The sequence below is a fragment of the Ptychodera flava genome, chromosome 4, assembly GCF_041260155.1.
Source record: "Ptychodera flava strain L36383 chromosome 4, AS_Pfla_20210202, whole genome shotgun sequence".
Lineage (NCBI taxonomy): Eukaryota > Metazoa > Hemichordata > Enteropneusta > Ptychoderidae > Ptychodera > Ptychodera flava.
The window spans coordinates 2772894-2800000 of NC_091931.1; the positions used below are offsets into that span (position 1 = coordinate 2772894).

General features: G+C 36.4%; 1 protein-coding gene across 3 annotated transcripts in view; it reads right to left on the reverse strand.

The window, feature by feature from the left end:
* Positions 1-12908: 12908 nt before the first annotated feature.
* Positions 12909-27107, reverse strand: part of LOC139130674 (alpha-N-acetylgalactosaminidase-like) — a 14587-nt gene continuing 388 nt past the window's right edge. The window contains exons 2-8 of one of the 3 annotated variants that reach the window (XM_070696425.1): positions 25789-25844; positions 23178-23347; positions 22172-22346; positions 20591-20860; positions 19066-19227; positions 18130-18327; positions 12909-15268 (exon numbers count right to left, since the gene is read on the reverse strand). In XM_070696425.1, the coding sequence (XP_070552526.1) occupies positions 15011-15268; positions 18130-18327; positions 19066-19227; positions 20591-20860; positions 22172-22346; positions 23178-23332 (1218 nt within the window). In that variant the 5' untranslated portion in view covers positions 23333-23347; positions 25789-25844 and the 3' untranslated portion in view covers positions 12909-15010. Of the gene's footprint in view, positions 15269-18129; positions 18328-19065; positions 19228-20251; positions 20522-20590; positions 20861-22171; positions 22347-23177; positions 23348-25788; positions 25845-27107 lie in introns of all 3 variants that reach the window. The other 2 variants (XM_070696424.1, XM_070696426.1) reach the window with 2 other exon arrangements.

Consider the following 27107-nt stretch of genomic DNA (forward strand, 5'->3'; position numbering starts at 1 on the left):
ATCGAGAGTAATACTCAACACAGTATCCAGTAAGAATGGATAGTATCTTGAGAGAGTTATCTCTGCAAACACTTACGCCAAGATTCCAACAACAGACGCAGGTCCTGTTTCACTGTGACAGAGAAAAACCGCAATCGGAGAAGGAGATATGGCGGTCCGAAGACTACATGGAGTGATGCACAGGCTCTTGAGTCAATGCAGGCGAACCGCTAGCCGCCACTGATACAATAAAAATCAAAAGGTGTGTAACAGCGGCAGCCATGCACGGAGCCCGAGTAAATTTCAACAGACGGTTTCGCCCTCTTTTATCTCAAATACAACTTGCTTATTGGGGTCGATCGATGCTCCAGTTCATCAACTTCATGAAAAATCACACCAATATCCAAAATCTCTCTGTTAAGTCCATGAAAAAGCTGTGTTTTCGGAGCAGTGTCAGCTAGGAAACGCTGTTATCATACATGACCCACATTGACCTATCACGAAATGTTCTGATTGGTTGTTACTTTTAAGGGTACGTCATCCGTTTCAGGGGGTGCTACACTCGAGAGATTTAGTTACACGTAATTACGTTCGATCAGTATCCGTAACGTCTTTGTCATGCAGTGTGCGAAACTCATGCAAAATCTCTACTGGCCCAGCGGGCCAGTAACTTTAAAAAATCACTGGCCCTGAAGGAAATCAACTGGTCCGATCATCAGGTCAAATCCAAATATAGTGGAGATATATACCTGCGCTCAGTCTAGGGGCAAAGAATATGATGGGATTGAAAAATAAATAAAGACACCACTTCAAAATCCTAACATCAAACTGTTTTTTTATGCCTTTTAATTCTTTTATTCTTTTTTAATTCTTCAAATGAAGATGACTATCAAAACCGAAAGTTGGGGCAACTGATCTCAGTGTTGAAAACATGAAATCAGTAAAAGTTAAGCACTACACATAAACGTTTTCATTTCCTAAAATAGCCTTTCACAACAAATATTTCTAACATTGAGAAAAAGAGCACAAGCGTGGGCTTGAAACACGTCCCAACACAGAAATGCTAAGCATCCAGAACTCCGATCAGGGATGGGTAAGTTTTGGCAGCACAAACGCCGGATCACACACAAATGGAGTCAATACAACACTTGACTCACGATTCTGACTTCTCCCTTTTGAGGGACTCATCATTAAAGTCAATGAAGGAAATACAAAAAATTAGGTCAACTGATAAAGAGAAATAATACTGAAATGTCCAAACCCACGTTAAAGACAAATCACAAATTTAAAATGTAAGCGTAATCTTTACAGTGACCAACTTGAGGCAAATGGCCATCAAGGTCAATGAAGACGGTACCATGCACAATGTTTAAATATCGGACATTTACTTTTTACTATCGGCGTTTGACGTCCGACATGTATCCGTCATCGTAACGATCTATATATCTGGTCTAAAATCGATACTAGACAATACAAGAATGACTTGCCTCTTGTCGCTGCACGACGGGTTTGAGAAATTGCCTATATTTTACCCCAGGCTGATACATATCGGCGATTTTAGGACTCTCTATAGCTAGGCAATTCTGGAATGACTGTGAAATCAAAGATGTTTACTCGATATTTATCGGCGATTGGGACCCCAATATCGTCACCAGAATGACTCATCTCGTGTCTCGGGCACGTGTGGTCTATTTAAAATCACCGATGTTTATCGGCGATTTCGGGACAAACGTCCGATATATATGTTGGAGATTTGCATTGCCACCTCACAGATCTTGCCAAGCCCGACTTCATCATTGCGGCATCAACTTCGATACTATACTTGTCAAATCGGGGTAAATAATCGATGTATATCTGGGAGATCAAAACCTTACAGATTTGGCCCAGCGGTCTAGCCAGGCCCGACTTCGATAGTCCGACTTAATTATACGATTATTAGACTTGTCTAAAAGGTGGGTAAATATCCAATATATATGGAGGTTCACCATCTTATAAATCTGACCTTAGTTTTAGTCAAGGGTCTATGATCTGACCAACAATTCTAATTTCGATATTGTGTTGCCCAGTAGCTGCAAATATCCGATATCATATAATGTTGAAGTGTCATCGAAATCCAGTTTACCTCGACACATGCAACTCGATCGATACGCTAATTATTCTTTTATGATCACGACGAGATCTCCACCCTAACACATGTAACGTCTTTCGCTTTGATGCGGTACCGTATCTTTGAATAATTTTGTCAGGTATTTAGCTTAGCAAAACATTCTGGTAAACTTCTGTACAATAGGAAAAGCTACTGGCCCGTCTTTAGGAACAGCAGGACATATTTCAAGAGTTACTGGTACGTCCGGCATGGAAACTGCTGGTCTCCGACCATCGGGTTAGCGTGAATTCCGCACGCTGTTGTCATGTGATAACCAGACGTTGCGTGCGTGTGGAGCAGTAGTTTGTAACGTCGAATGACACTTTTACACGTGGTCATAATTACTAATAGTATTTTTTTTTATAGATTTTCTAATGATTTCCGCGAATTTTGACAAGCAACCTCGTAGAGTATCACTGTAAATTGGCAATTATCTTTGAGGCCAAAAAAAAGAAAATAAATTGTGCTGTTCTGTTCAGATAACATGGTTTTAAAAATAAGGTAGGTACGTCGGCAGGATTTTATTTTCTTTTTACAAAATATTTTTATTTTTAAATATGCATTGTTCAGGGGTTCAGGGCGCTCAAACACTGGCCATAACATTTCCAGATCACAATGTACCATATAGGTATATAAAGGAAAAACATAAGACACCCTCTTTCAAGCAAAAATCAAATGCCAAGTATCGAACGTGTGATTTTACGGATTTTTCTTTGTTTTCTTTTTAGTTCCTTGTTTACGTAGCTCCAAAAAAATTAGGGTCGGCAGATAAAAAATAGAGTAGGTCGGGCTATCAGAACAGCACAATATTTTTTGTTTGACCTAAGAATACTTCGTATTTGCAACAGTACAAGAAGTTCTTGCTATGAGTTCCTGATACGAACGAAATGTAGTATTCCACATTATATCTGACGCCGTCACAAAGATTTCTGTAAACCATGTAAATAATTTTATCTAATAAGAGAATCGGCAAGTTTAATTCGAGGGTACGACGAACTAAAGTAGTCCTCGCGTAGAGAAAATAATGTTTCTTAGAGCTTGCACGAATTTCGCTTGTTTCACATTGTACTACACATGATCAAAACGAAAACAAAATACTATAGCAGTAGCCTGTACAATATATGCTTCCACTCCGACTTGCACTAGGTGCAAACCCCCTGTTAGGTATGGCAACAAGTCAGGAATGTTAAAGAAAATTTCATTCAAAGTAAGATAAGAAGTGAAAACATTAATGAGGAAAACTGTAAATCTTACTTACCAGTATGAATACGCTGCCATAGCGAAGCTTGTGGTGCGGACAAGTGAAAGTTAACCGATATTTTGAAATTACGTTCGTAAAACCGTCATCCAATCACAAGCTTCCCCTTGTGGGTCATGACCATTGACCCCAGTCAATGTGGGTCATGTATGATAACAGCGTTTCCTAGCTGACACTGCTCCGAAAACACAGCTTTTTCATGGACTTAACAGAGAGATTTTGGATATTGGTGTGATTTTTCATGAAGTTGATGAACTGGAGCATCGATCGACCCCAATAAGCAAGTTGTATTTGAGATAAAAGAGGGCGAAACCGTCTGTTGAAATTTACTCGGGCTCCGTGCATGGCTGCCGCTGTTACACACCTTTTGATTTTTATTGTATCAGTGGCGGCTAGCGGTTCGCCTGCATTGACTCAAGAGCCTGTGGAGTGATGGACTCATTTATTAGCGACAATGACATTGACTCCACTCTACGCGTAATAAGATACATACTCTAAAGATGACAAAGCCGAAAGGAAAGAGAAGAGAGAGAGAGAAAAAAATCAATCAATTGCAAGCTATTAGGGTAGGGAGGGAGGGTGGGGAACGCTCTGGGGTTGAAGCCAGTTCTGATTAACTATTAGGTAGCCTCGTCCGTAGACCGTCCCACTCACAGCCTCGAACCCGGCCCATTTAAACTACAATAAAACAAGTATTATTGTTGCCTATGCCTATACTGATAACATACAGACAGACACAAGTGTTGGGGGTCAAGGTCAACAACTTTATTCCCATGTTGACTGGCTATGAGCCGATTTCCGCCAAAAGCCCCCAACATTAGTAGTAGGCGCTAGCCCTCCGGCCGACGCCCTGGAAATAGCGTCATTGTCACTATTGATTGCTTTCTTAGGTAACTTTACAAGCACGGACACTCCATTTTATGAAAAGATCGTTTGTGATCTAAGTCGAGGGCTAGCAAACACGAGACTACCCTCCGGGGTATCCATCGACTACCTCATATGTAACGTAGTAAAAAAAAACACAGCAAATACACGGATCATTTCAACCATTATCTTTGTGTAAAAATATATTCATATTTTAACCATGGCTCTTACACGGAAACCATTGGGACAAAATAAACTTCATCAAAGTTTAGTTCCTGAAACCAATTAACCTATCAGATAACGGTCCACTTTGACGTTGACGTAATATAAATATACTCAAACCAGTAATCACATCCTCCCTTGCTACAAATAGAACAAGCTCAAACAGTTTGAGACGAGCACAGATAGCGATGTCTCCGTATGTACGGCCTACTCGCTTAAACTGAGCACATAAGGGATGACTCTATCAACACAGGAGAGTGAACTGAAATTACTGCAGCTGAGCTTACTTCTGGGATCAACCCTCGAGTCGTTTTCTAACGACACTCCTCATGGTCTATAAAACGAGCATCTAAAACAAATCCTTCTTACAAAATCATAGCTCGTTATGTAACTTTGACCAACATGTGAAGGAGTAAGCATTCCGTCGATATCCGGAACGACAACCGAAAAGTCCGGTGAGTTAATTCAAACACACTTTGCCCATATCGCTCAAACAGTTAAAAGGTTTCACGATAGCGGTTTTAACAACGGGGAATCTGTTTTTTTTGTGTCTCCATTTTATGCCACAACTTATCGTATAAAACCAAGATGCAATCTGTCATCGAATTGGTACTGCAATCAACCAAGCTAAAAAGATTGCTGATCAATACAAAAAACAGCATCTGGCAAAGAAAATCAAAAGCTGATAAAGCTGCCATATTAAAGTAATCAAAGTTGGCGGCATGAATTAAATAAACCAATACTCTCCTCAGACCAAACCGATTTCAAAGGCCGTTTACAGCACATATTGTTAACGAAACCATGAAACCTGGGAATGGCTAAACACAGAGAAATAAGATTTATTTCTCGAAACAGCCTTTCACAACATGCTTTTCAAACACCGGAAAGCAGGCACCAATATTGACCCGAAATCTATTACCAAGTCCATGAAAAATTGACACAAAACCAAAAGTTCGGATGATCGATTTAATTGTCTAAAACAAACTAATCGTACAACATTTACTGTTAACATAACGAGCACTAGCAACGCTCAAAATATGCCCTAAAACAAAAATCCTTATGAGCGTCCAGGAATTCCGGTCGATGCTGGGTCATGTTAATTATAATATGACACCACACACCCGATCGCTCACTATAGAGTCAGTCAATAGTGGCTAACTCTCTCAATAACGAATCTGGCTTCTCCTCGAGGACGAAGATGACTTCATCACACAACCAAGCGGAGGGGATACAAAACAAGAGAGCGACTGATGAAGGAACCCCATTTTTGGTTCCGAAACACCGTTAAGACGAATCACTCAATCAACAAACCGGTTTACTGGGGACCCAGATCACAAAGCACTATCGATTCACCGATTTCTCGCCATGTATTCAACACAAAATAAATGCAATGATCCTTTTATTCACCATATCGTAATATTAAACAAACTTGGTAGGGCCGATGTGTGGAGTTGCCCTCATTTTCCTTTAGATTGAAATTTAGAATAAACATTATGTCAATAATTATCATGGTATGCAAATAGCCATCACTATAAAGTTAATGAGCATCATCATAATGTAAATAGGCATCGTCATAATTTAAATGGGCATCATTATAATGTAAACGGGTATCATCATAATGTAAATGCCCATCACCACGATGTAAATGGGTATCATCATAATGTAAATGCCCATCACCACGATGTAAATGGATATCATCATGATGTAAATGCCCATCATCATGATGTTAATGGGTAAAATCATGATATAAAAGGGTATCACCATAAAGTTAATGAGCATCATCATATGGAAATGATTATCATCATCATGTAAATGAACATCATCATAATGTAAATGGACATTATCATAATGTAAATGGACATCATCATAATGTAAATGAACATCATTATAATGTAAATGGACATCATCATGATATAAATGGACATCATCAAAATGTAAATGGACATCATCAAAATGTAAATGACCATCATTATAATGTAAATGGACATCATCATGATATAAATGGACATCATCATGGTGTAAATGGACATCATCAAAATGTAAATGCCCATCACAATAATGTAAATGGGTATCATCATAATGTAAATGAACATCATCATAATGTAAATGGACATCATCATAATATAAATGGACATCATCAAAATGTTAATTACCATCATTATAATGTAAATGGACATCATCATAATGTAAATGGACATCATCATAATGTAAATTGGTATCATCATAATGTAAATGGACATCACCATAACGTAAATGCCCATCATCATAATGTAAATGAACATCATCATAATGTAAATGGACATCATCATAATATAAATGGACATCATCAAAATGTTAATTACCATCATTATAATGTAAATGGACATCATCATAATGTAAATGGGTATCATCATAATGTAAATGGGTATCATCATAATGAAAATGGACATCATCATAATGTAAATGGGTATCATCATAATGTAAATGGACATCATCATAATGTAAATGGACATCATCAAGATGTAAATGGTCATCACTATTATGTAAATCGGCATCACGATAGAGTAAATGAACATCATCATAATGTTAATGGTATAATAATGATGCCAATGCACATTATTGAGTTGGAAACACCTCCCTAAGACAGTGACGGCTTTCCATAGAGGACGGTTATAAAGCTGGCTGTTTGTTCAAGGAAGACAGGTCAAGGGGGCATGAATTATGGGGAGAAAAGGTCTAGGGGGAATGATTATCCTATCTGAGTTAACTTGAAAGGTGAACAAAGAGGGCGCCAGCATAATTTTTATTCTTCCGTGTTGCCACAGGACAGATTTTAAATATGTATAAGAGTAAATCATGATAGCAGACCATACTGACTATGTACTGCTTCTTATTCTTCAACACAGTATTTTAAATTTCAAAGAATTGGTCCCTGCAACTCAACGCATTGATTTTAAATTTCAAAGAATTGGTCCCTGCAACTCAACGCATTAAAAAAAATTTCAAAGAATTGGTCCCTGCAACTCAATGCATTGATTTTAAAATTCAAAGAATTGGTCCCTGCAACTCAATGCATTGATTTGAAATTTCAAAGAATTGGTCCCTGCAACTCAATACATTGATTTGAAATTTCAAAGAATTGGTCCCTGCAACTCAATGCATTGATTTTAAAATTCAAAGAATTGGTCCTGCAACTCAATGCATTGATTTTAAAATTCAAAGAATTGGTCCCTGCAACTCAACGCATTGATTTTAAAATTCAAAGAATTGGTCCCTGCAACTCAACGCATTGATTTGAAATTTCAAAGAATTGGTCCCTGCAACTCAATGCATTGATTTTAAATTTCAAAGAATTGGTCCCTGCAACTCAATGCATTGATTTTAAAATTCAAAGAATTGGTCCTTGCAGCTCAACGCATTTATTTTAAAATTCAAAGAATTGGTCCCTGCAACTCAATGCATTGATTTAAAATTCAAAGAATTGGTCCCTGCGCTCAACGCATTTATTTTAAAATTCAAAGAATTGGTCCCTGCAACTCAATGCATTGATTTTAAAATTCAAAGAATTGGTCCCTGCAGCTCAACGCATTTATTTGAAATTTCAAAGAATTGGTCCCTGCAACTCAATGCATTGATTTTAAAATTCAAAGAATTGGTCCCTGCAACTCAATACATTGATTTTAAATTTCAAAGAATTGGTCCCTGCAACTCAACGCATTAAAAAAAATTTCAAAGAATTGGTCCCTGCAACTCAACGCATTAAAAAAAATTTCAAAGAATTGGTCCCTGCAACTCAATGCATTGATTTTAAAATTCAAAGAATTGGTCCTTGCAACTCAACGCATTGATTTGAAATTTCAAAGAATTGGTCCCTGCAACTCAAGGCATTTATTTTAAAATTCAAAGAAATGGTCTCGCAACTCAACGCATGTACAATTCATGGTGTTGTATTTGTCAGTTTAATTTTAGACGGAACTAAAACGGCCACGGACCTAAAACACACTTGTGAGCATTAACAGAGGACATTACAAACTTCTAAACCGTGTTGACAAGTTGGACTTTACGTACTTACTTCAACAAGATTTAGGGATTACAACAAGAAACCAATTTTACAAACAGGAGCAAACTATAAAATCCATCAAATTTACAGCTTTTGGTAGCGATTTTGTTTCGGATTATATCTGAACAAGATGCTAGAATAATTTTATCTTCTAGTTCAGATATAATCCGAAACAAAATCGCTCATACATGTATATTTACTTCACCGAACGAGTGACAACTTCACAGTTTGTTTGCTCTATTCAATGCTTGATTCTAGTCCAGACGGACTGCTACAAGTGAACAACCAGTCGATCATAGAGAACCTGTCTTTCTGATGTCACGTGAAAAGTTTGCTAGTCTTGAACAAGTAAAAACATAAACACCATCGCAAAAATAGAACCTCCTTCGATGAAATGTGAGTGCCCCTCTGATGACGTACATTACTACGCGTTTTTCTCTCAGACTTTTTGAACCACATCAATGTGACGGCAATGATTTTATAGGATAAAGTGTAATGGGCGTCTAAATCAATCGGGTAATGTTTGGAAACAGGACGGAAAAGGAAATAATCTTTTGCATGCTATACATTCAGTACAGTAATTGTGTTTATTTTAACTCTTTTATTTGCAATGCATTGATACATTCTTTTTATCGATTATTTTCGCATTAGCGATATAATCCTATGTTCGTATGTACAATGTATTGATAAATCAATCTAAGGCATTTAGTCATTTGCGTGTATCTAACTCACCGGCAATTACTCAAGTGAGCGTACGGAATCTTTCACTGGGTTGTTATCGTTTTGTTATCACACAATTAGAGGGAAGTCAATTTCCATTCCTTGAGACTAAAACACAGATAAAGACACGCACAAACACACGGGCACACAGAGCGACACACAGGCGAGCGCACACAGACAAACACACACATGCATACAAAATGGCAATTATATATATATATATATATATATATATATATATATATATATATATATAAGCTTATATATCATTGCCATACACATAGACCATACAGAAATTGTCCGATATTTACAATCAATCGTGGTGATAAAGAAAGTGCACACAAAAGAATAAAATTACAAGAACACAACAAACGTTTGCAACGATCGTTAGAGTCGTTGAAATATGAATACATCGATTAGAATTCAATGTGTATCAACACTGATGTGAGTTGCAAAAATATGGAACATTGATACTGATTTTTGTGTAACCTCAAAATTTAAATCTTTCTTTCACTTTTCAACGGGTAGAATTGATTCAATGAAAGGGAAAAATCCATATCTTTAATATTTTCTCATGACTACCTGATGACGAAATCATTTATCAGTATATAAAATAAACTTATTGTGTTCACAAATTTTTTGTCATGCTTGATTTCCTCCACCTCACCCCCATAGTTAAACACGTTATTCGATTCATCGATAATATAAGATTACATGAGAGTTTGGATATAAAAGAATTCAGTACAGGTTTTTATTGGTCATTCGCTTGCACATGTTCAACTCGTTTTAAAGATTTCTTCAACAAGGGTGCCCAGGTTTCCTTTCCTATTGGCAGTATAGTTATCAGTGTTTTGTACATTCTGTACGAAAGAATTCAAGTTGTCCAATGTGGGAATGTTTTTCTAATATCTAATGACGTGACATTGATATATCTTTTGGCTCTACGTACAAGAAATTTCACCGATAACTGCAATTTTTAAAAGTATTGAAAGGACCGTGCGCATTAAAGAAATCTCCCACTCCAATGGGCAGGGAGGCAGAGATTACTTTGTAGAGAGGAGGCACCGAGGATGAAGGTTAGGGTACCGGACTGGGCAGGTTTCAGTATTAGAGGATGGTGAGTTCAAGACCCAGTAAGTCCAGAGTAACGGACTCACTGTCGGAGGACGGTGAGTTCGAGACCCAGTAAGTCCAGAGTAACGGACTCACTGTCGGAGGATGGTGAGTTCGAGACTCTAGCACGATGTTGTGCCCTTGAGCAAGGCACTTTACTCCTTATTGCCCCATTTGGCATTCTGTAATTGGGCAATGGGCCTACATGGAAAAAAGCTTTCAAGCAGTAATTGTCATATTTTTCTGACCGCGATGAAGAGGGAGTTATCGCCATTCCGGTCAGCGGACGGGAATCCAGGAAACCCATTTTTTAACTCTACAAGATCGCATTCACTGAGTTAGTTTTTACGTATAGATTTGTTCAAAGTCTAACATCATTATAGCATCTGTAATGCACCATAATGGTATTATCTCTAGAACATAAGGTGCAAATGATTGAATCGTAAACTGTCAATAAAAATTGCGATTTTTTCATGTAATACTTACCAGCTTCTCTTGTGGTAAGGTAATCCAAATACTACCCGGTCGACAATAGTTACAGAAAATCTACCTTCGGCCTAAATTGGGGACTTTCTTTAGGGCCCTTTAACTCTTGCAAATATGGTACTTACATTTCATCCTCGTCCAATTATATCATATTTACGTGAGTCGGACAATTTTACTTCCGTCAGTTCCATAGTAGTACTGTATTGTAATATTTAAGACATTTTCATCGGCTAGAGCCACTTACATGAATAGTACTCTACATACAGCTTGGACCGCTAACCCTAACCACAGGTGCTTGGAGCGTTGCTTGGAGAGTCAATCGAAGACCCTCGCGATATAGCGATCGTGTAAGGGAGCGTTCAGTTATTACGGCCAGGTATGGGCCGGCAAAATCCGGGGGGGGGGGTCACCTTAAATTTGAAAACCGCAAAGGAGGGAGGGGGTAATGTATTTTTCATATAGCACAGAGGGGGGGGGGGGGGTCACTTAATCTTCATGTGTACCCATCCCGTCAAAACTCAGTTTCGGTGTTCAAAAATATTCCGGGAAATGAAAAATGATTCCCTGCATGATGTCATTCTCTGAAGTCATTTAACTGTAAATCTGAACAAAAGTATAATTATCTGTCACATGAACATCTTGCCTTGGCAATTCTGAGGCTTGTCTTCTTGTAAATAGGGCCCACTGAACAATTCCTATTACTTACATATTAGAAATATAGCAAGTTCTGCCAGGGAAAATATTGAACAGTTATTCTGTAGACTACCATGAAAAGTTAAATAATACTTTCAGGTGAAATTCAAATATCGTAATTGTTGCCCACATCTTAACTTTCAAACAATTCGTGTCTTTTTTCCATGACCCCTACATACAACATTCACATAGGCACACTATCTGACAAACTCTGGTGAAACGACAAACAGTCACTTTATCGACACAAAGATATTACAAATATTTGTTACACAGTTACAATTTCTTGATATGATATTAATCGAACTACACGATGGCTTAACAAAATCTCAAATAGACCAAATCGATTGTTCTGTTTTACAGAATGGTATGCACATTTTAACCCGTCACCCGTGGCATGTCTGTAAACCTACTCCTAGTTCAATTTCCTAAAAAGTTCTGAACAAAGCTGAGTATGTGACAGAGCATCTATTTTTGTTAATTTTGAGAATAACAATAGTCTCATTCAACAACCAGCTGTTATTGCAACGCTATGTTTCACAAAGCGAATGAAAACGAACGCTCTTTCGTCGTGTTTCCGAACATGCCATGGGTCAGCTCACATGCTACAGCTCTATACAGGTAGTGGTCTCATGCTAACGGTCACGAATTGGTTAAACACACGCCGCCATATTAGATGTGAATTATCGTACATTTATGAATGCTCGTACGAGGTGTGGCGGGGTGCATGCTGTACTGCATGAGGGGCGCCCTCAAGGAATCCATCAAATTTTGTAATGGAAAGTTTAACTTATTTGCTTTGACTTAAACACCTATCATATGGTGAAAAGAAACCCAACAATGATTACATCTCCTACCATTTGATGTCTGCCAAAATATTCTCCGATTGGTGTACATATCTCTTATTGGAAATTGTTCTGACTTTGAATATTTAACTTCTGTTATAGTAATTTAATTTCTAAAAACAGAATCAAACTCTCACGAATTGTTAACACAGCAGGAAGAGTAATTGGTCACTGGAAAAACTTTAATCCAGCCACTATCTGTCTGCAGTGATAAGGAAGGCACGGAATATCATTGGTGATGCAACTCAACCCCTTCATTGTCAATTTGACATGCTCCCTTCAGGGAAGTACTATAGGCTTCTGGCTGGTAGAAAAGTCATTTTAGAAAATAATTTATGCCTACTGCTATGTCAAGTTTTAAACTCTCTGTAATGTAAAACGTTTGAAGAAAATCTTTTCAAGAAAATATGCTGACAACACAACAAATATCCTGTATCTTGAGTGTAGTGTCTGTCAATTTCGTTCTATGGAGCAAAAATGAGCAAAAACTAATTATGATGCCTCTGACATTTTTAACTTGTAACACAATTCACACAAAGACATCTATTATTGACACCATATCAGTTTATTCAAGCCAATTATAATTGGCAGTGAAATCAAATTAATATTGATATTTTCAAGCAGCTGGGCTGGATTGCAGTCACGTTATGAATCAGTCTAAACTCTTTGAGTTTCTTAGTTTGTCACATAAACATTTCTACGTTTGATACTTCGCTTAAAAGCATTAACACATATATTATATATCACTATTGTTTTACTGCTTAAACTCTGACATACAAACATTTTAAACCAGTTGAAGATGCTACTCACTGACTTGACTTTTCGTATAAATGTAGATAAGCTCTATTGTTGTAAGTACTTTATGTATGCCTCCAAAATAAAAGAGTACAGTGACTTCTGTTCATGGGATGTGACCTTACAAAAATAAGTAATCCGCAATAAATGATAATCTTTATTGATAATTAATAAGGCCATAAATGAATGACAACAGAGGGATGGCCTTGTATTATAAAATTTTACAAGGCCTGGATAGGAAGTACATATAGCAAGTCTTTCTTTAATAGGACTGTTTTGGACAACCTCTCTCCAATCCAACACTGAAAAGTATAAATAGTCCACGGTGAAGAATTTCATTCCTTTGAGCATGACATCTTTCCAATTTCCAAACTCAAGTTCTGCACAGAAAGAAATGTACATTTTTAAAGCAGGCATTTCAATGCATGTGACAATTTTAAGAGACTGGTATTGATGAATATTTTTCTATTGTGGAGTGACTTTCATTCAAGTCAATATAGACTTCAATATTACGTTGTGAGGCCAATGTGTTTTCAAAGATGGTACATGTATGTGCATTTGGATGTACGCACCTATAACACTGCAGGCATACATGGCTTGGGATTGTGATACATGTACAAGAGAACAGACATGTATAACTATATGTGTATGAATGTACAGCACATTAGACCTTGATGGCTTTGACAATGTACAGCACATTAGACCAAGATGGCTTTGACAATGTACAGCACATTAGACCTAGATGGTGTTGACAATGTATATGCCCACTCATACTGTGACAGCATCTAGTTGGCGTTGCATCTCTGATTGGTAATTTGTTACAGACAGAGTATTCAAGATAGGAGAGCACACAATAAACAAACGTTACATCCATACAGTTGTGTGATTGAGTAGCAACAGGAGTGTGTTTATATCAAGATGCTGTCCATCATGAAAGATTTTCATGGAAGGACATATTGATAATGACAAATTTCTGTGTTGTCTACAGATGGTTTAAACCTGTCAGGATAGCAATCTCCACTGATGGTACACATTTATGTTACCTTAATCAAAAAGTATATCACCTAACTACAGAGAGCCAATATTACAGAGTTATTAGAGGTTTTACAAAGTCATAAAATTTCATGATGTCAATTTTTCAGAAAAAATACACTGATGACAATATTGCTTAAAAGTTCTTCAAATATGAGTCCTCATTAACTTTTATCACAAATAGCATGACTGTTACTCAACTACAATAAATTTTTCCAAAATTTAATAAACAGACTCAAAATTTTACAAATAAATCTTGAATAAAACAAGAAAAAAGGGAATTGGCAGAGCCGTACATTAGCAGTTGTTGTAAGATGAAAGCATCAGTAGAAAGAGCAATGTAACAGAGGCAAAGCTAAAAATATCAGTCTTAAAATTCCATCAAATTTGACTGGACATTCACTAAAGTAAGAGCTACAATGTTCATCAGTATAAACACTGATTCATTACAATCATTTCATTGTCACTGTGTCAGAATTGCAGTAAGGGTAGTAGTACACATGAAATGCAAACAATTGAACAAGAGTTGTGACATCATTATGAAACAGTAGACTGTTTTGAAGACATCAAAAATGTATATGGGATTGTGTAAAATTCAATTTTAAGGCTATGAGTTATCTCCTTTCATAAAGACTGATGTACATCCAATGTAAAAAACAAAGTCATATGTGATAGTTTAATCAGAGAGGCACAGAGAAGTAGTAATAACTACCAAAATGAAGCAATTACATTTTGTATACATCTGCTTTTATGGTCACTTATGAAATTAAAACATCAATCAAGATTTCTGTTTACTCTTGTCCACGTTCCCTCTGTTATTCCTAGTTTGATGATGCAGTTACCATGACAACTCCTGATGGGTTGATTGTAGCTGTGAAAGTGTCATTGATGCCATAGTATCCTAGAGGTTTATGGTAGAAAACATCTCTAAGAGAATAGTGATCCAATGCAGTATCATATCCCATGTCCGCTAATGTTATGCTAAAACTGTACGGCATTCCGTCTGTCCTCCGGTTCAAAAACACTGTTGCATAATTTTTGTTGTAGAGTTCTTTGGTCCAAACTTCAACTTTGTTTTTCTGAAAAATATTATCATTTTTGTAAGTTCATTTTACAGTTTGAAACCATGATTTTGAAAACCATTTCAACAAACCAGTTAGCTTTATTTCTAAAAGTATACAATGAAATAATTTCAATAGTTCTACTCGGGAATAAAAAGGACGTGATGTGTTCTACAGACTCGGTATGCCAAAAAGATCACATGACGGCGGTACAAACAAACCAATAAGTGTACAAGTGCATATGGAAATACACATATTTCTATGTGCATTTGCACACATGGGTTTGTTTGTACTATGGTCCATTTGAATTCCAGCTTTAACCCATTGCAATCTACCATTGAATTTTTTTAGCTTTTCAGGGTCATAAAAAGGTGATTAAAGTTGTATTAAATACAATTTAGTTTTCAATTTTCTTCAATTTTCACAAAGGACTGGAAATTTCTGCAATTAGAATTTAGGGTATAGAGGTGATCTCCATACATACATGTATGCAAAAATATGTGATAATTCAGCTCTGAAACACTCAGCAATATCAAGAGGCTTCAAAATTTCCATGAGAAAGTCCTATACTTTTATACTTTATTAGTTAAAACATCTTGGATACTGTTTGCTATACTTTGGAAGTTAATTATCGTCTACACTAATGAAATGTTCAATGATTGCCAGACACACATTTATATATAATCTGTGAGTATTGCATAAAAGTAGATACCTAACATGCAAATGACACTTTCACACTGAAAATTTGATACACCTGAATATAAGGTGGTAAAGTAAGCTAAGTTTTAATAGCGTAGATTCAACCAAAAGACAAGTACTTTGTGAATGTAAAAGTGCTCTGTTGAAAGCAGCAAGCATAGAATTATTATACAGTGCTTAATCTAGGGTTACATGAATATTTGTCCACTGATTATGAGTAATTATCATAATGCTAAATAATGCTAATATTGCTCCATCCTGGTGATGTGTACCATAGAATATAAGCACTGGTATTTCACGGTCCATGTTGAAATATTCATGTTAAATGCCATCAGTTTTGGGGTTCCTGGAGTACCTGTACAATAGTGTGACTTGCAAAGCCAATAAACAAAATGGCTGACTCCAATGTTCACCTACCACGTTGCCAACAAATTTGAACAGCTTTATGGCGGCAGATATTTGGGGTAGTGAAAGGATATGCTGTCGAGTTTAATAGTTGTTTCATTGTTCCCCTGTTTGGTCAATTGAAGTCCTTGTATCAAGTTGTGGCAAACATTTGAAAGGCGCTACATTAAATACAGCCTATAACGGTATGTCAGAAATACAGTGTTTTAGGGTGACAACATGTGTGCATCACTAGATGAAACAGCAATTGTTTGTAAAATGGATAAAATAATTGCTATTCTCTTCTGATTCATGATGATCCTATGATCAGCAATGGGAAGGTTTTAAAGCAAAGGGAAGTGTTTGCCATATACCGTTTATTACATGCCTTGATGTGAGTGCAAATCAGTGCATTGATTTGAATAGGAACATCCGAGATGTTAGCGGGCCGGTGAACGATGTAGTGACCAGTTTCCGTAGTTACCTGGTCCAGTGAAGCCTTTCGAGGTTTTAAACGTCAAAGTAGACTAGATGTAAAATATCCATGCGGGCACTGCTATTTTGACTTTCGTTAAAATCTGTTTGATGCTGGTTGATAATGGTAAAATTGTTTGAAAATGCCCTGCATGTAATTAAATGTCATATGGCATTAACTGTGAAGAGGCACGTCATAAAAATATTATTGCCTGAATACATGGGTTTATGTGCCCTCGCAGCAGGAGACAATTTGTCCTCCTGGCGTCGGGCAAATTGTCACCTGCTCTCTGGCACATAAACCCATGTATTCAGGCAATAATATATAATATACTGCAATACCATGTTGGATCATATCTTTATCTCCTTCTATCCAGGGAGTCCTTTTTAGTTCTTAGACTATTATGATTACTCTTGCTGTTTAGTATTCAATATATGCATGTATGGTTTTATTGTTGTGGTATATTGTACAGGTACATGTATGAAGCCTGTTGCAGTAAATATAATTTCCATATTTAAATATGTGGTATAATGAAAGTAGGGCCCTAAAATATACTGTTTTCCAATTGCTTTAATGATTTTAAACATTGACATTATATAATAAGTTATTATCTACATGTAATATTGCTTTGTCCTAGTTACACAACACAACAGGCAGTCATACTGATACAAAGCAATTGGCAATTTTGGGTAAAACTTTAACTGTCTATGGTTATCATTACAGTTGCATAGCTAACCAATATTCATGAATTCACATTGCATATATTTGCATAGCTAACCAATATTCATGAATTCATTTTGCATACATTTGCATAGCTAACCAATATTCATGAATCATTTTGCATACATTTGCATAGTTAAGCAATATTCATCAATTCCGTTTGCATACAGGAATGACATTATTGCACACTTCAAGCATTAGACAAAGTAATGAACCAAATGTGTTCTATGGCAAATCTGTCTTTCAAAATTTAACCAAAGCCAGTCTTTCATCCAAATACATGTACATGCATGTGTGCTGGTATATTATGGTATACAGTCTCAATTGCCAGTCTAAGATTAGCAATAGTTATCAATAAAATCAGTTTTCATTGATGCAACCATGACCCTCAGTCAATCCTTATATCTTTGAGATATTCTGTGCCTAAGTTGACAAACTACTACACAGTGGGTAGTTTGTTATCGAAGTAGTTGTTTAATTGAAACAAATTCTGCGATGATTGATTTTATGTTGACTCATGCAAGACACACAAAGTTGAACTCTAATCATGTAATAAAGGCACTGAAAACGAAAGGAATCGTTTAAAGAATGCAAAACATACCTGAATGACTCTTTTTTCCCATTTCCCAAGTGGATCTTGGTTGACAGCTATGACTTCTTTATTTAAAAGAATCTCTTTGGCGTCTGCTTTAATTGTTCTCAAATCATTGGACATCATCAAAGGAGCTGCAAATACAGCCCACATAGCCATCTGAGCCTTGGACTGGTCAAAGCTTAGTCCATAATCACCTATTATCAACTGAAATATCAAAATGAAGTTCAGTTATTCTGATAAAAATATGTAATCATTGGCACCGGTCATGGGTTTACAGAATGCCAAATCAAGATAATGAGATTGCAGTTACGTTATCAAGTTCTGTATAAGCTATTGAACAGAGAAAGACGTACCGGTATACCTTAGTCTACTATGAACATCTATACAACAGAAGAAAATGAACGACTTTCAAAATGAACCAGAGAAACATCAAAATTTACTGTCATTTATTGGAAAATTATTTAATGGGACATAAGCTGTAACTTGTGGAAAGCTTTTCAGTATTCTGCTTCTGTATATCAACTACCGTGTCTGATCCTAATCTGTTTGTCATGCTGAAATTTCCAGTATTCTTTTTGTCAACACAGCTTGTATGTGTGTAGTGATCATTGTTTATTGTTTACAAATGAATTCTAGTCCGGACTTGAATACAATTTTCAACAATAACAATGTAGATTATACTCATATAGGTTGTGTTGATATGCTAAATACTTGGCATTAAATTGCAGTTTAGGGATTCGATGCAGAAAGTGTAGGGAAACCACAAAACAAAAGTTCTGAAAAAATAGCGAAAAGATACAGCTTACGGACCTTAAAGTTGATTTGGATCTTGATGTTTGATGTTTCTTCATTGAAAGTACAATTACACTAATGAAAATTAAACCTCTGTTGAGACTTGGAAAATTCAAATGTATGAAACTTTTGCATTGACATCTAGCTTACCATATCAGGATCATTCCATTGGCCAGGTCCCTGAGCTGCTGCTAGAGTGTCATGTTCTTTAGCATAGTAGTCTATAATACCAGTAACACTGCCCCATGAATCCTGAATATCAGCATAATTCCTCCATAAATTGCAATTTTCACCAATCAGGGTATAGTTTGGCTGAAATTAAATGATAAGAAACAAGAGAACATGGACATGTTAGTGTCACTGTTACTGTGGATAATGTTACTGTGGGCCAGTTTTCATGAAGGCAACAGCTTATGAGCACATGATGTGCCTTGAAGGCCAATTGGGAGGGTATATCAAATATTTTGTTTGGCAACTTGTCAGAACACAGGAGTAACCATTTATAAACATTTCAGGAAACTGTTGATGTCTGAATCACTCAATGTAAGCAATAATGCAGTATTAAAGTTGTTGACACCCCAAACATTGTGCAGTAAACTCATAAACAGGAACGTGTGACCCACATTATATTACCATGCCCTGCCTGTCGCATTTTGATTGGTCGAGCTGAACCACGTGTGACTGACCACAAATACACAGTAATGGTTTGTTTACATGCCCGTGAATATGCATAACAAGATTAACAACTCAAAGTATTGTTACTTTACAGCTCAAATGTATATCATAACCAATCACAAAATAAAATGGAGCACTTGTGGGCCAAGTTGAGATATTTTTTTCTGAAAATATCTCCGGATTTGCCAATTTTTTACAGCATGCGCATCAGTGCGTCGCGTATTGCTCAGTTCTGGGGCCCACTTGTCGTTCGCTCCGGAAATTTTTGCAAATTTTGATGGTTTTCTTTGGTTCGTTGATAATATAATGGAAATAACAGACTCCGCTCTGACCATTAACGTTTGTTTATTAGCGCGGGCTTGAGGAAAGCCAAATTAACGGGCTCGGCAAGCCTCACCAATTAATTTGTGGCTTTCCTCTCGCCCTTGCCCATAAATAAATGTTAATGCTCTTGCATTGTGGGATATGATGACCCTATATTGCCAGTAATGCTCATGTTACACTGAAATGGCTTTTATCCAGCTTTCTACGAGAAACTTTTGAAATACAACTACGACTGCTGTGTACAGCTATAAAATACACTTCCTGTGTGGAGATATTTGAGTTCATCCAGATTGCTAATAAAATTTAAAATGTTCGCTCTGGGCCCAATATTGCTTACCTTGATACCATGTTTGATTTGGTGATGTGGCCAAGTTGTGGAAAACACTATGGGTGATCCTGTCATATTTAGAAAGTTGGTGAATTTGGGGAACCCATCATTCAAGTCAGTGGGATCAGCATGGCATGCATCCATTTTGAAATAATCAACACCCCACTCTGTCAGAGTTTGTGCATCAACTTGTAAGTGATTCAAAGAGCCTGGATAACCCATGCATGTCTTTGTTCCGTAGTCTCCATAAATACCTAACAGCAAGCCTTTGGAATGGACCTAATGATGTAAATGGCATAAAATGACACATAAATATGTGCTTCTAGTGTAGCACATAAAGTTGCCTACCTTCATGCCTTGTGCTCTTTGATAATCAGGCCAACTACAGGAAAATACAATTGGACGACCAGTGCTATTAAGAGCTTGTGTCATCTGAGGATAGCCTTTGTCCATTTTGGAAGGTGAAGCATAGCAACCATCAAATTTTAAGTAGTCTACGCCCCAATCAGCAAAGGTTTGTGCATCAACTTCTAAGTGATCAAGACTGCCAGGATATCCACCACAAGTATGAGTTCCATAGTCTTCATATATACCTAATTTTAATCCTTTGGCATGCACCTAGTTGAGATATAGGTAATTTATTTTTTTAAAGATTGCAATTATAAGCTGTTTAAATTGCATTTATTAAACGCTAATTTGTATTCAATTTTTTTCTAAAGTTGGTGTCAACTGCATCCACTATACTGCTGACAGATTAAACCTAAAGGTACAGTCAATCAATTTTATTACAATACTCAATGACAGATTCTAGTGTGAGACACCTTGTGTAATTTGTTTGTCTTTTTTCATTGCATGCCTATTTGTGTAGAGTTCAAATCATACAATACATTATGCTACATTTTATACAAAGTGCATGCAAATAAAACTGCATCCCATATGCATTAAGTACTTGGCTTTGAGCTGCAATCTGCCCATATACACAATCATGACAAAGTTTGCTATGCACTGCAGAAGTTTAGACAGCTTTCACATAGAATTAAGCAAATCAAATTAAAGTGTTTGGGAATAACATTTCAACAAATTTAATATTTGTTGGTGCCAAATGCCAACAAACATCAAAGGCAATGTGGAATAGTGTCAACAGTTATGTTCTGTGTGTTTGTATGAATGCCTACATTCTAATTTTGGCAGTATGCAAATTATTTCAGGGCAAATTTTCTTATGTCAACATAATGCGAAGCAATACAACCTTCCTTTGACTGTGCCACTTTTTCCAAAATCTTTTGGCATTTTGTTTAGAAACAAACAGTGTACAATACACAAAATAAGGTTATGTGTAGAATCAGGTGCTGTATGGTGTATCAGATGTAGCTTGGGGTGTCCAATATACTGCATACAGAACCTAAGCTTGTCCATACATGACTGTATTTTGTGAATTATTCCATAATATTATTCTATTGGAGTGACTGGACTCCTATTAATATGAATTTTAGAAAACAATGTGGTAGTGTGCTGAAGAGATATAGAACTTTATTACGCTGGTCACAATAAGTGCCAGTATACTTGGAGCTTTGACATGACACTAGTCTGCTGGTGTGTAATGACATTGTGAACTTGATATAGACATGAGCATACAATGAACTTCTGAAAATAATACTCATTTGTCAGTAATGACAAAGCTTTTGATATTTTCAAGATATTTTGCAGTCTTAATATTGATGAACAGGCAAGAGGAAGAATACCATGAAATTATGATTACTGGTTGAAGCACTGATCATTCAATGATTTATTCTACCAACCGATGTGAAATGTTTTATTGATGAAACTGATTCCTTCAGAATCTGTGAGTTTTTTAAATATCATTATATTTCCCAGAAACCCTTTACAAAAGATGTACAATAATGGAGTGGAATTAAATTGCTAACTTACATAATCAGCAAGAGCTTTGATACCGCTTGGAAATCGTGTGGAATTACCATAGAGTTTACCATTGGCATCTCTTTCCATTGACATCCAACAGTCATCAATGCAGACATACTCATAACCTGCATCTTTGTAACCATCTTTTGCCATGTGGTCAGCAATTTGTTGGAATAATTTTTCACTGAAATTACACAGATACAATAGTAACTTAGAAATGTTAAAACTGTACAGATTGCAGAACTTATTGTTTAATATTTACAAAACATGTAAGGGTCAAGTTTGTCTATTCTTATTTACTTGACATCCACTGGTATATGAACAAGGGGAGGTTGTAATAGGTCAATTCAAGTACCATCTTCCGTTTCTTTGTAGGACAGCATCACTAGACGTTACACACACCCTTCCCTTTTCTCATATATCCTAGCACCAGGTCTATGAATATTTCAATGAAATGAACACAAAGACAAAAAAATATCACATTGTTGTGACTGATCATAAACGACACTTATGTCAATCTGCAGCTTTGAGATCTGACATCATCAGTTACCATGACCATGTTGGGTGTTAAATTCGTATAACCTGGTCTTTATTAAAGCTTATGGCTCCCATTTATTACCCTTCCTCATTGCCTTGGTTACCAGGCATCAACAGTTCCCTCAGTGTAATACCTCTGGAATAGCCACCTGGTATGTCTGGTAACACATGGCACCTCAGTCCATTGTGTAAATCATAATCTCAAACTTCATTGTAGAAAGGTGACATGTCATGCTTGTGATTATTTGGAGGTGGATTTTGATGATTATACATTCAGGCAATTATGCATCTTGGAAAAAACAGCAGGTACATCACTGTTTTTCAGAGATCAAAAGCCATGTAGCAAATCATGGGCAGTGGGAAAGACTGGCTACATAGACAAGTACCTTATTATGAATATCAAAACAATGAATGGAAATTTTTATCAGAAATATTTGAATTTACTGCAAAGATGAGAATGAATGAAGGCATTACTTACCCAATGCAGTTCAATGGATCATTGCCACAGTCTACATTACATCTGAATCTTTCCCAATCCATCCAACCCATTGGTGGAGTTCTGGCAAGACCATTATTCATGCAGTTTACGTTCTGTATACCAAGTAACAGTATGAGTGCTAACAACAACTTCATGTTGTCCTTGAAAACCTGAAAAAAATCCAAAACCAAAATATATGTACATGCATGTTCTCACAAAAAGGTTCATTTGATAAACAATAGGGCATATGATTATTGAGAGACACAGAAGACAATGCTCGGATAATGCCAGTAAATTCAAACTTATTTGGTCTAATGTATTGCAGTTGTATCTTTTCTTACAGTGAGCTGACAAATTATGAATCCATATTCAACTTTTATTATTCTTTCACTTTGAAATTAATTCACTATATATATGGGTATAGATCATTGTGGATGGCCATGATATCATAGACCTTGATCAGACTATACGGTCTATGGCAACATACATGGAAATAATGCTCAAAGTGAACATGCAAATTTTGAATGGATCACAAATTTATGTACTTCAGTGATCTAGGTTACATTGGGCTACCTGTTGTTATGGAAAGCAGTTGGAGACATGTTGAAAAATTCCTTTTCTGTGATTTTCTGTCAGATTACTCATTGAAAAATCACAATTTACCTAATAAAGTCTCACTGCTAATGCTCAAATATCAAATAGCATTCCTTCAAGCAGGTTTATCAGTACACAATCTTGTTATCTGACAATTCATCATGCTACCCCCAGCAAGTTGATATTGTTCACATTGTCAGAAGAATAAATCAACACATGTCAAACACTTGTCAGTCATATTTCTATTTATGAAAACTTATTACTGTACATAGAGCTACATGTATGCTGCAGAACATGATGGTAAACTCATCCAATGTTATAACCTTCCTAATTATTATTTGACAGTGAAACTGTTCTGCATTTGTTTGTTCTGTTAGTCAGATACGTCATATCATCTACAGTAAACCATATAGCATTAGGCAAAAGCAGACTACCAGATGTATTCTCTCAGGGCTACTTATTTCCAGGATAGTGTATACTCCACTTGGAACTACCACACAAAGAAGTTAATTTCAGGCCCTGACTTGTACTGAAATTATTGATAGATTTTGTGAGTCAAAATAATATCATGGGGAAAAAATACTAATGATATCCTGAAATATGCCTACTCTACATCTTCATATAAAAATCTTGACATTTTGTGCATATTTGTTGAAAAAAGCAAAGCACACTACGATACCTGGGCTATTGCATTAATAGCACATTTTGTACTTCCCTGTTTTAGTGAAAAAGCATATGTAATTAACAGCACAGTTACGTTCTGATGTACTGTCACTGTGATGAAGACCCTAATTAAAATAGCATTTAATTGGAGGGATTGCTTTATATGTACCGGTATCTATGATTTACTCACTGCATTTAGTTGGAGGGATTGCTTTATATGTACCGGTATCTATGATTTACTCACTGCATTTAGTTGGAGGGATTGCTTTATATGTACCAGTATCTATGATTTACTCACTGCATTGATAGGTTTACTCACTGCATTGATAGGTTCCTCTCAGATGGAATTATTGTAAACACTGACTCAGCTTATCTTGCTTGAATAGTGTACTTTGAAGGAAGTGAGATTGAGGATGTGAAAATGGGAATAGCTGCTACATGTACCAGTATTGATATCATTCCTGAATTGGGATTGATATTTTGTGAAAAAAATGCATGAAGACAGCACTATTGGTAGTTTAAAAGAAGTCAACTAAATTTTCAGTACAGTTTTTACTAAATTGGAGATTCAGTTTGGTTTGATTATAGTTTGATTTTACAAAGCTGTATAGTAATGTTGGCTTCCATTCATTACTTTTTGACTTTTTCACCCGTTCTTCATTAAATTGCCAACCCATACGTGTGTGTATCTATTTCCATGTAACAATATTTCAGTAGCCCATTTATCAGCTTAAATTCTCACATCTTATCAATATTGACTCCATCAGGGTCTATGGTGTCACAGTTTTTGCTATGATTGGGGAACATGTGAAATGATCTGGGAACCCTTCACCATTAATTCTGCTTATATCCCCTAATCTGATTGTATTGATATACCAAGGGGAACCCCAGTGAACCCAGAAACTGTGGTAACATTTACTTGCTTACTGCCCTTAACAAAAACATTGTGTTACCATTATGTGATTATCCAAGCCCTGTGTACAGACATGGCATATGTGATCCTTATTGACATACCGGTATATGTAGAACAGTTTATGCTATAGGTGCAACAATGGGTAGGTTCATTCACGGTTGTGGAGAGACCGTGGTTTATTGTGCAACCACAGAAGTAAAAAGCTCTACAGTGCAACTAGGCAGAAATTTAAGGGGCCAAATATTAAACTTCAGGATTATAGTAAGACTATGAAAGTAAGAATGGGGACAATTAAATCTCCTATCTCTACTGTAAGACCTTTATTCACCTTGCACAAAATCGACATTATCATAAACAAACAAGCAAGGCATTTGTTTCTTCATGGTCCCATCAGATGGTATGTGGAGGATTGGTAACCTATGCATACTTAGAAAGCATTACCTTATCATTGCAGTTTATTGTTCTTACTCAGAAGCATGAAATCAGGGTTTTCTTCTCTAAGGGTGAGAAATAATTGGCAGAGAAAAATGTGAGGTTAGGGCTTGACAGAGGAGCATATGAGAGTGGGATTCTCCCCATATTGTGTGACAATTTTCTAGGTGCAATCTGCTGACATATGACATATTTCAAATACAAAGTCAAAAGCAGGAATAATGCCTACATGTAGGATAGAGCATGAGAGGGGTATTCTCCTCTTGTGTGACAATTTTGAAGAATTCTGATCAATTTTGCTGCCCATAGTGTCACTTACATGGAATCTGAGAAAGGAAAGGAAATTGATAAAAATGTATGTTTTCTTTTCTAAGACAAAAACAAGAGAAGGTACAGGGGAGAGTATGGGCCCCCCTCTTGTATGCTAATTTTGAACAATTTTAACCGATTAGATGCACTGAAAAAAGGCAACTGCTGGCAAACTGTTATGTTTCAAATACAAAATTTGAATTCGTTACTCATATTTTCAAACAAATCTTTGTGTCAATTGGTGCATGAATCATGATATTAACAGGAAAAACAACAGTGACTGTTAATATTGGAATTAGAATATGAATAACTGATAAATTTGTATTCAAAATAAGGAAGAAATCAGTACTGACAGATTTTCCAAACTAACCACTGTGTTTTTGCTGTAGGAGTTACTGTGATATCTTCAAACACGGTTTATCACTGATAGCGGAACCAATGAATTAAACTTAAGTTTCGATCACATTGTCACACCAGGAAACAACATTAATTTGAACCCCATAGTTTGAACACAGTTTTTGGTGAAATTACAAAGCACGAAAAATGGCAGTTCGATCTGTAGGTCATCAAACCACTATTTTTGGTTCATATTATAATTGGAACTTGAACGCAATAGTCAAGTAGAATTAACATCGGGAGGTACAGGTGATCGATCACTGATAGTGAAAAGCATGTAAAAACATGCGCGAGTCATATGATAAAAAATTCTCAAAACTTAAACAATCGACTGAGGAAACATTCCGCCCATTGTCAGCCAATGAGTCCATACCTTCTACCACTAGCATAGTAATAATAATATAATACATAATAACTTTATTGACATTATTCCCTCAAAGGTGAACATAGTCAAGAACTAATACTACAAAAATAAGAAAAGGATACTTATCAAAAATAGTAGCTGGTACACAGTTTTATGCTCAGGTGGTTTAAAATGCATGCTCAGTTTGGACATTTGTTTTACCGTCATCATGGTTCGGGCATTGAGCCTGAGGTTACATTTCGACTATTGTCTGTGTATG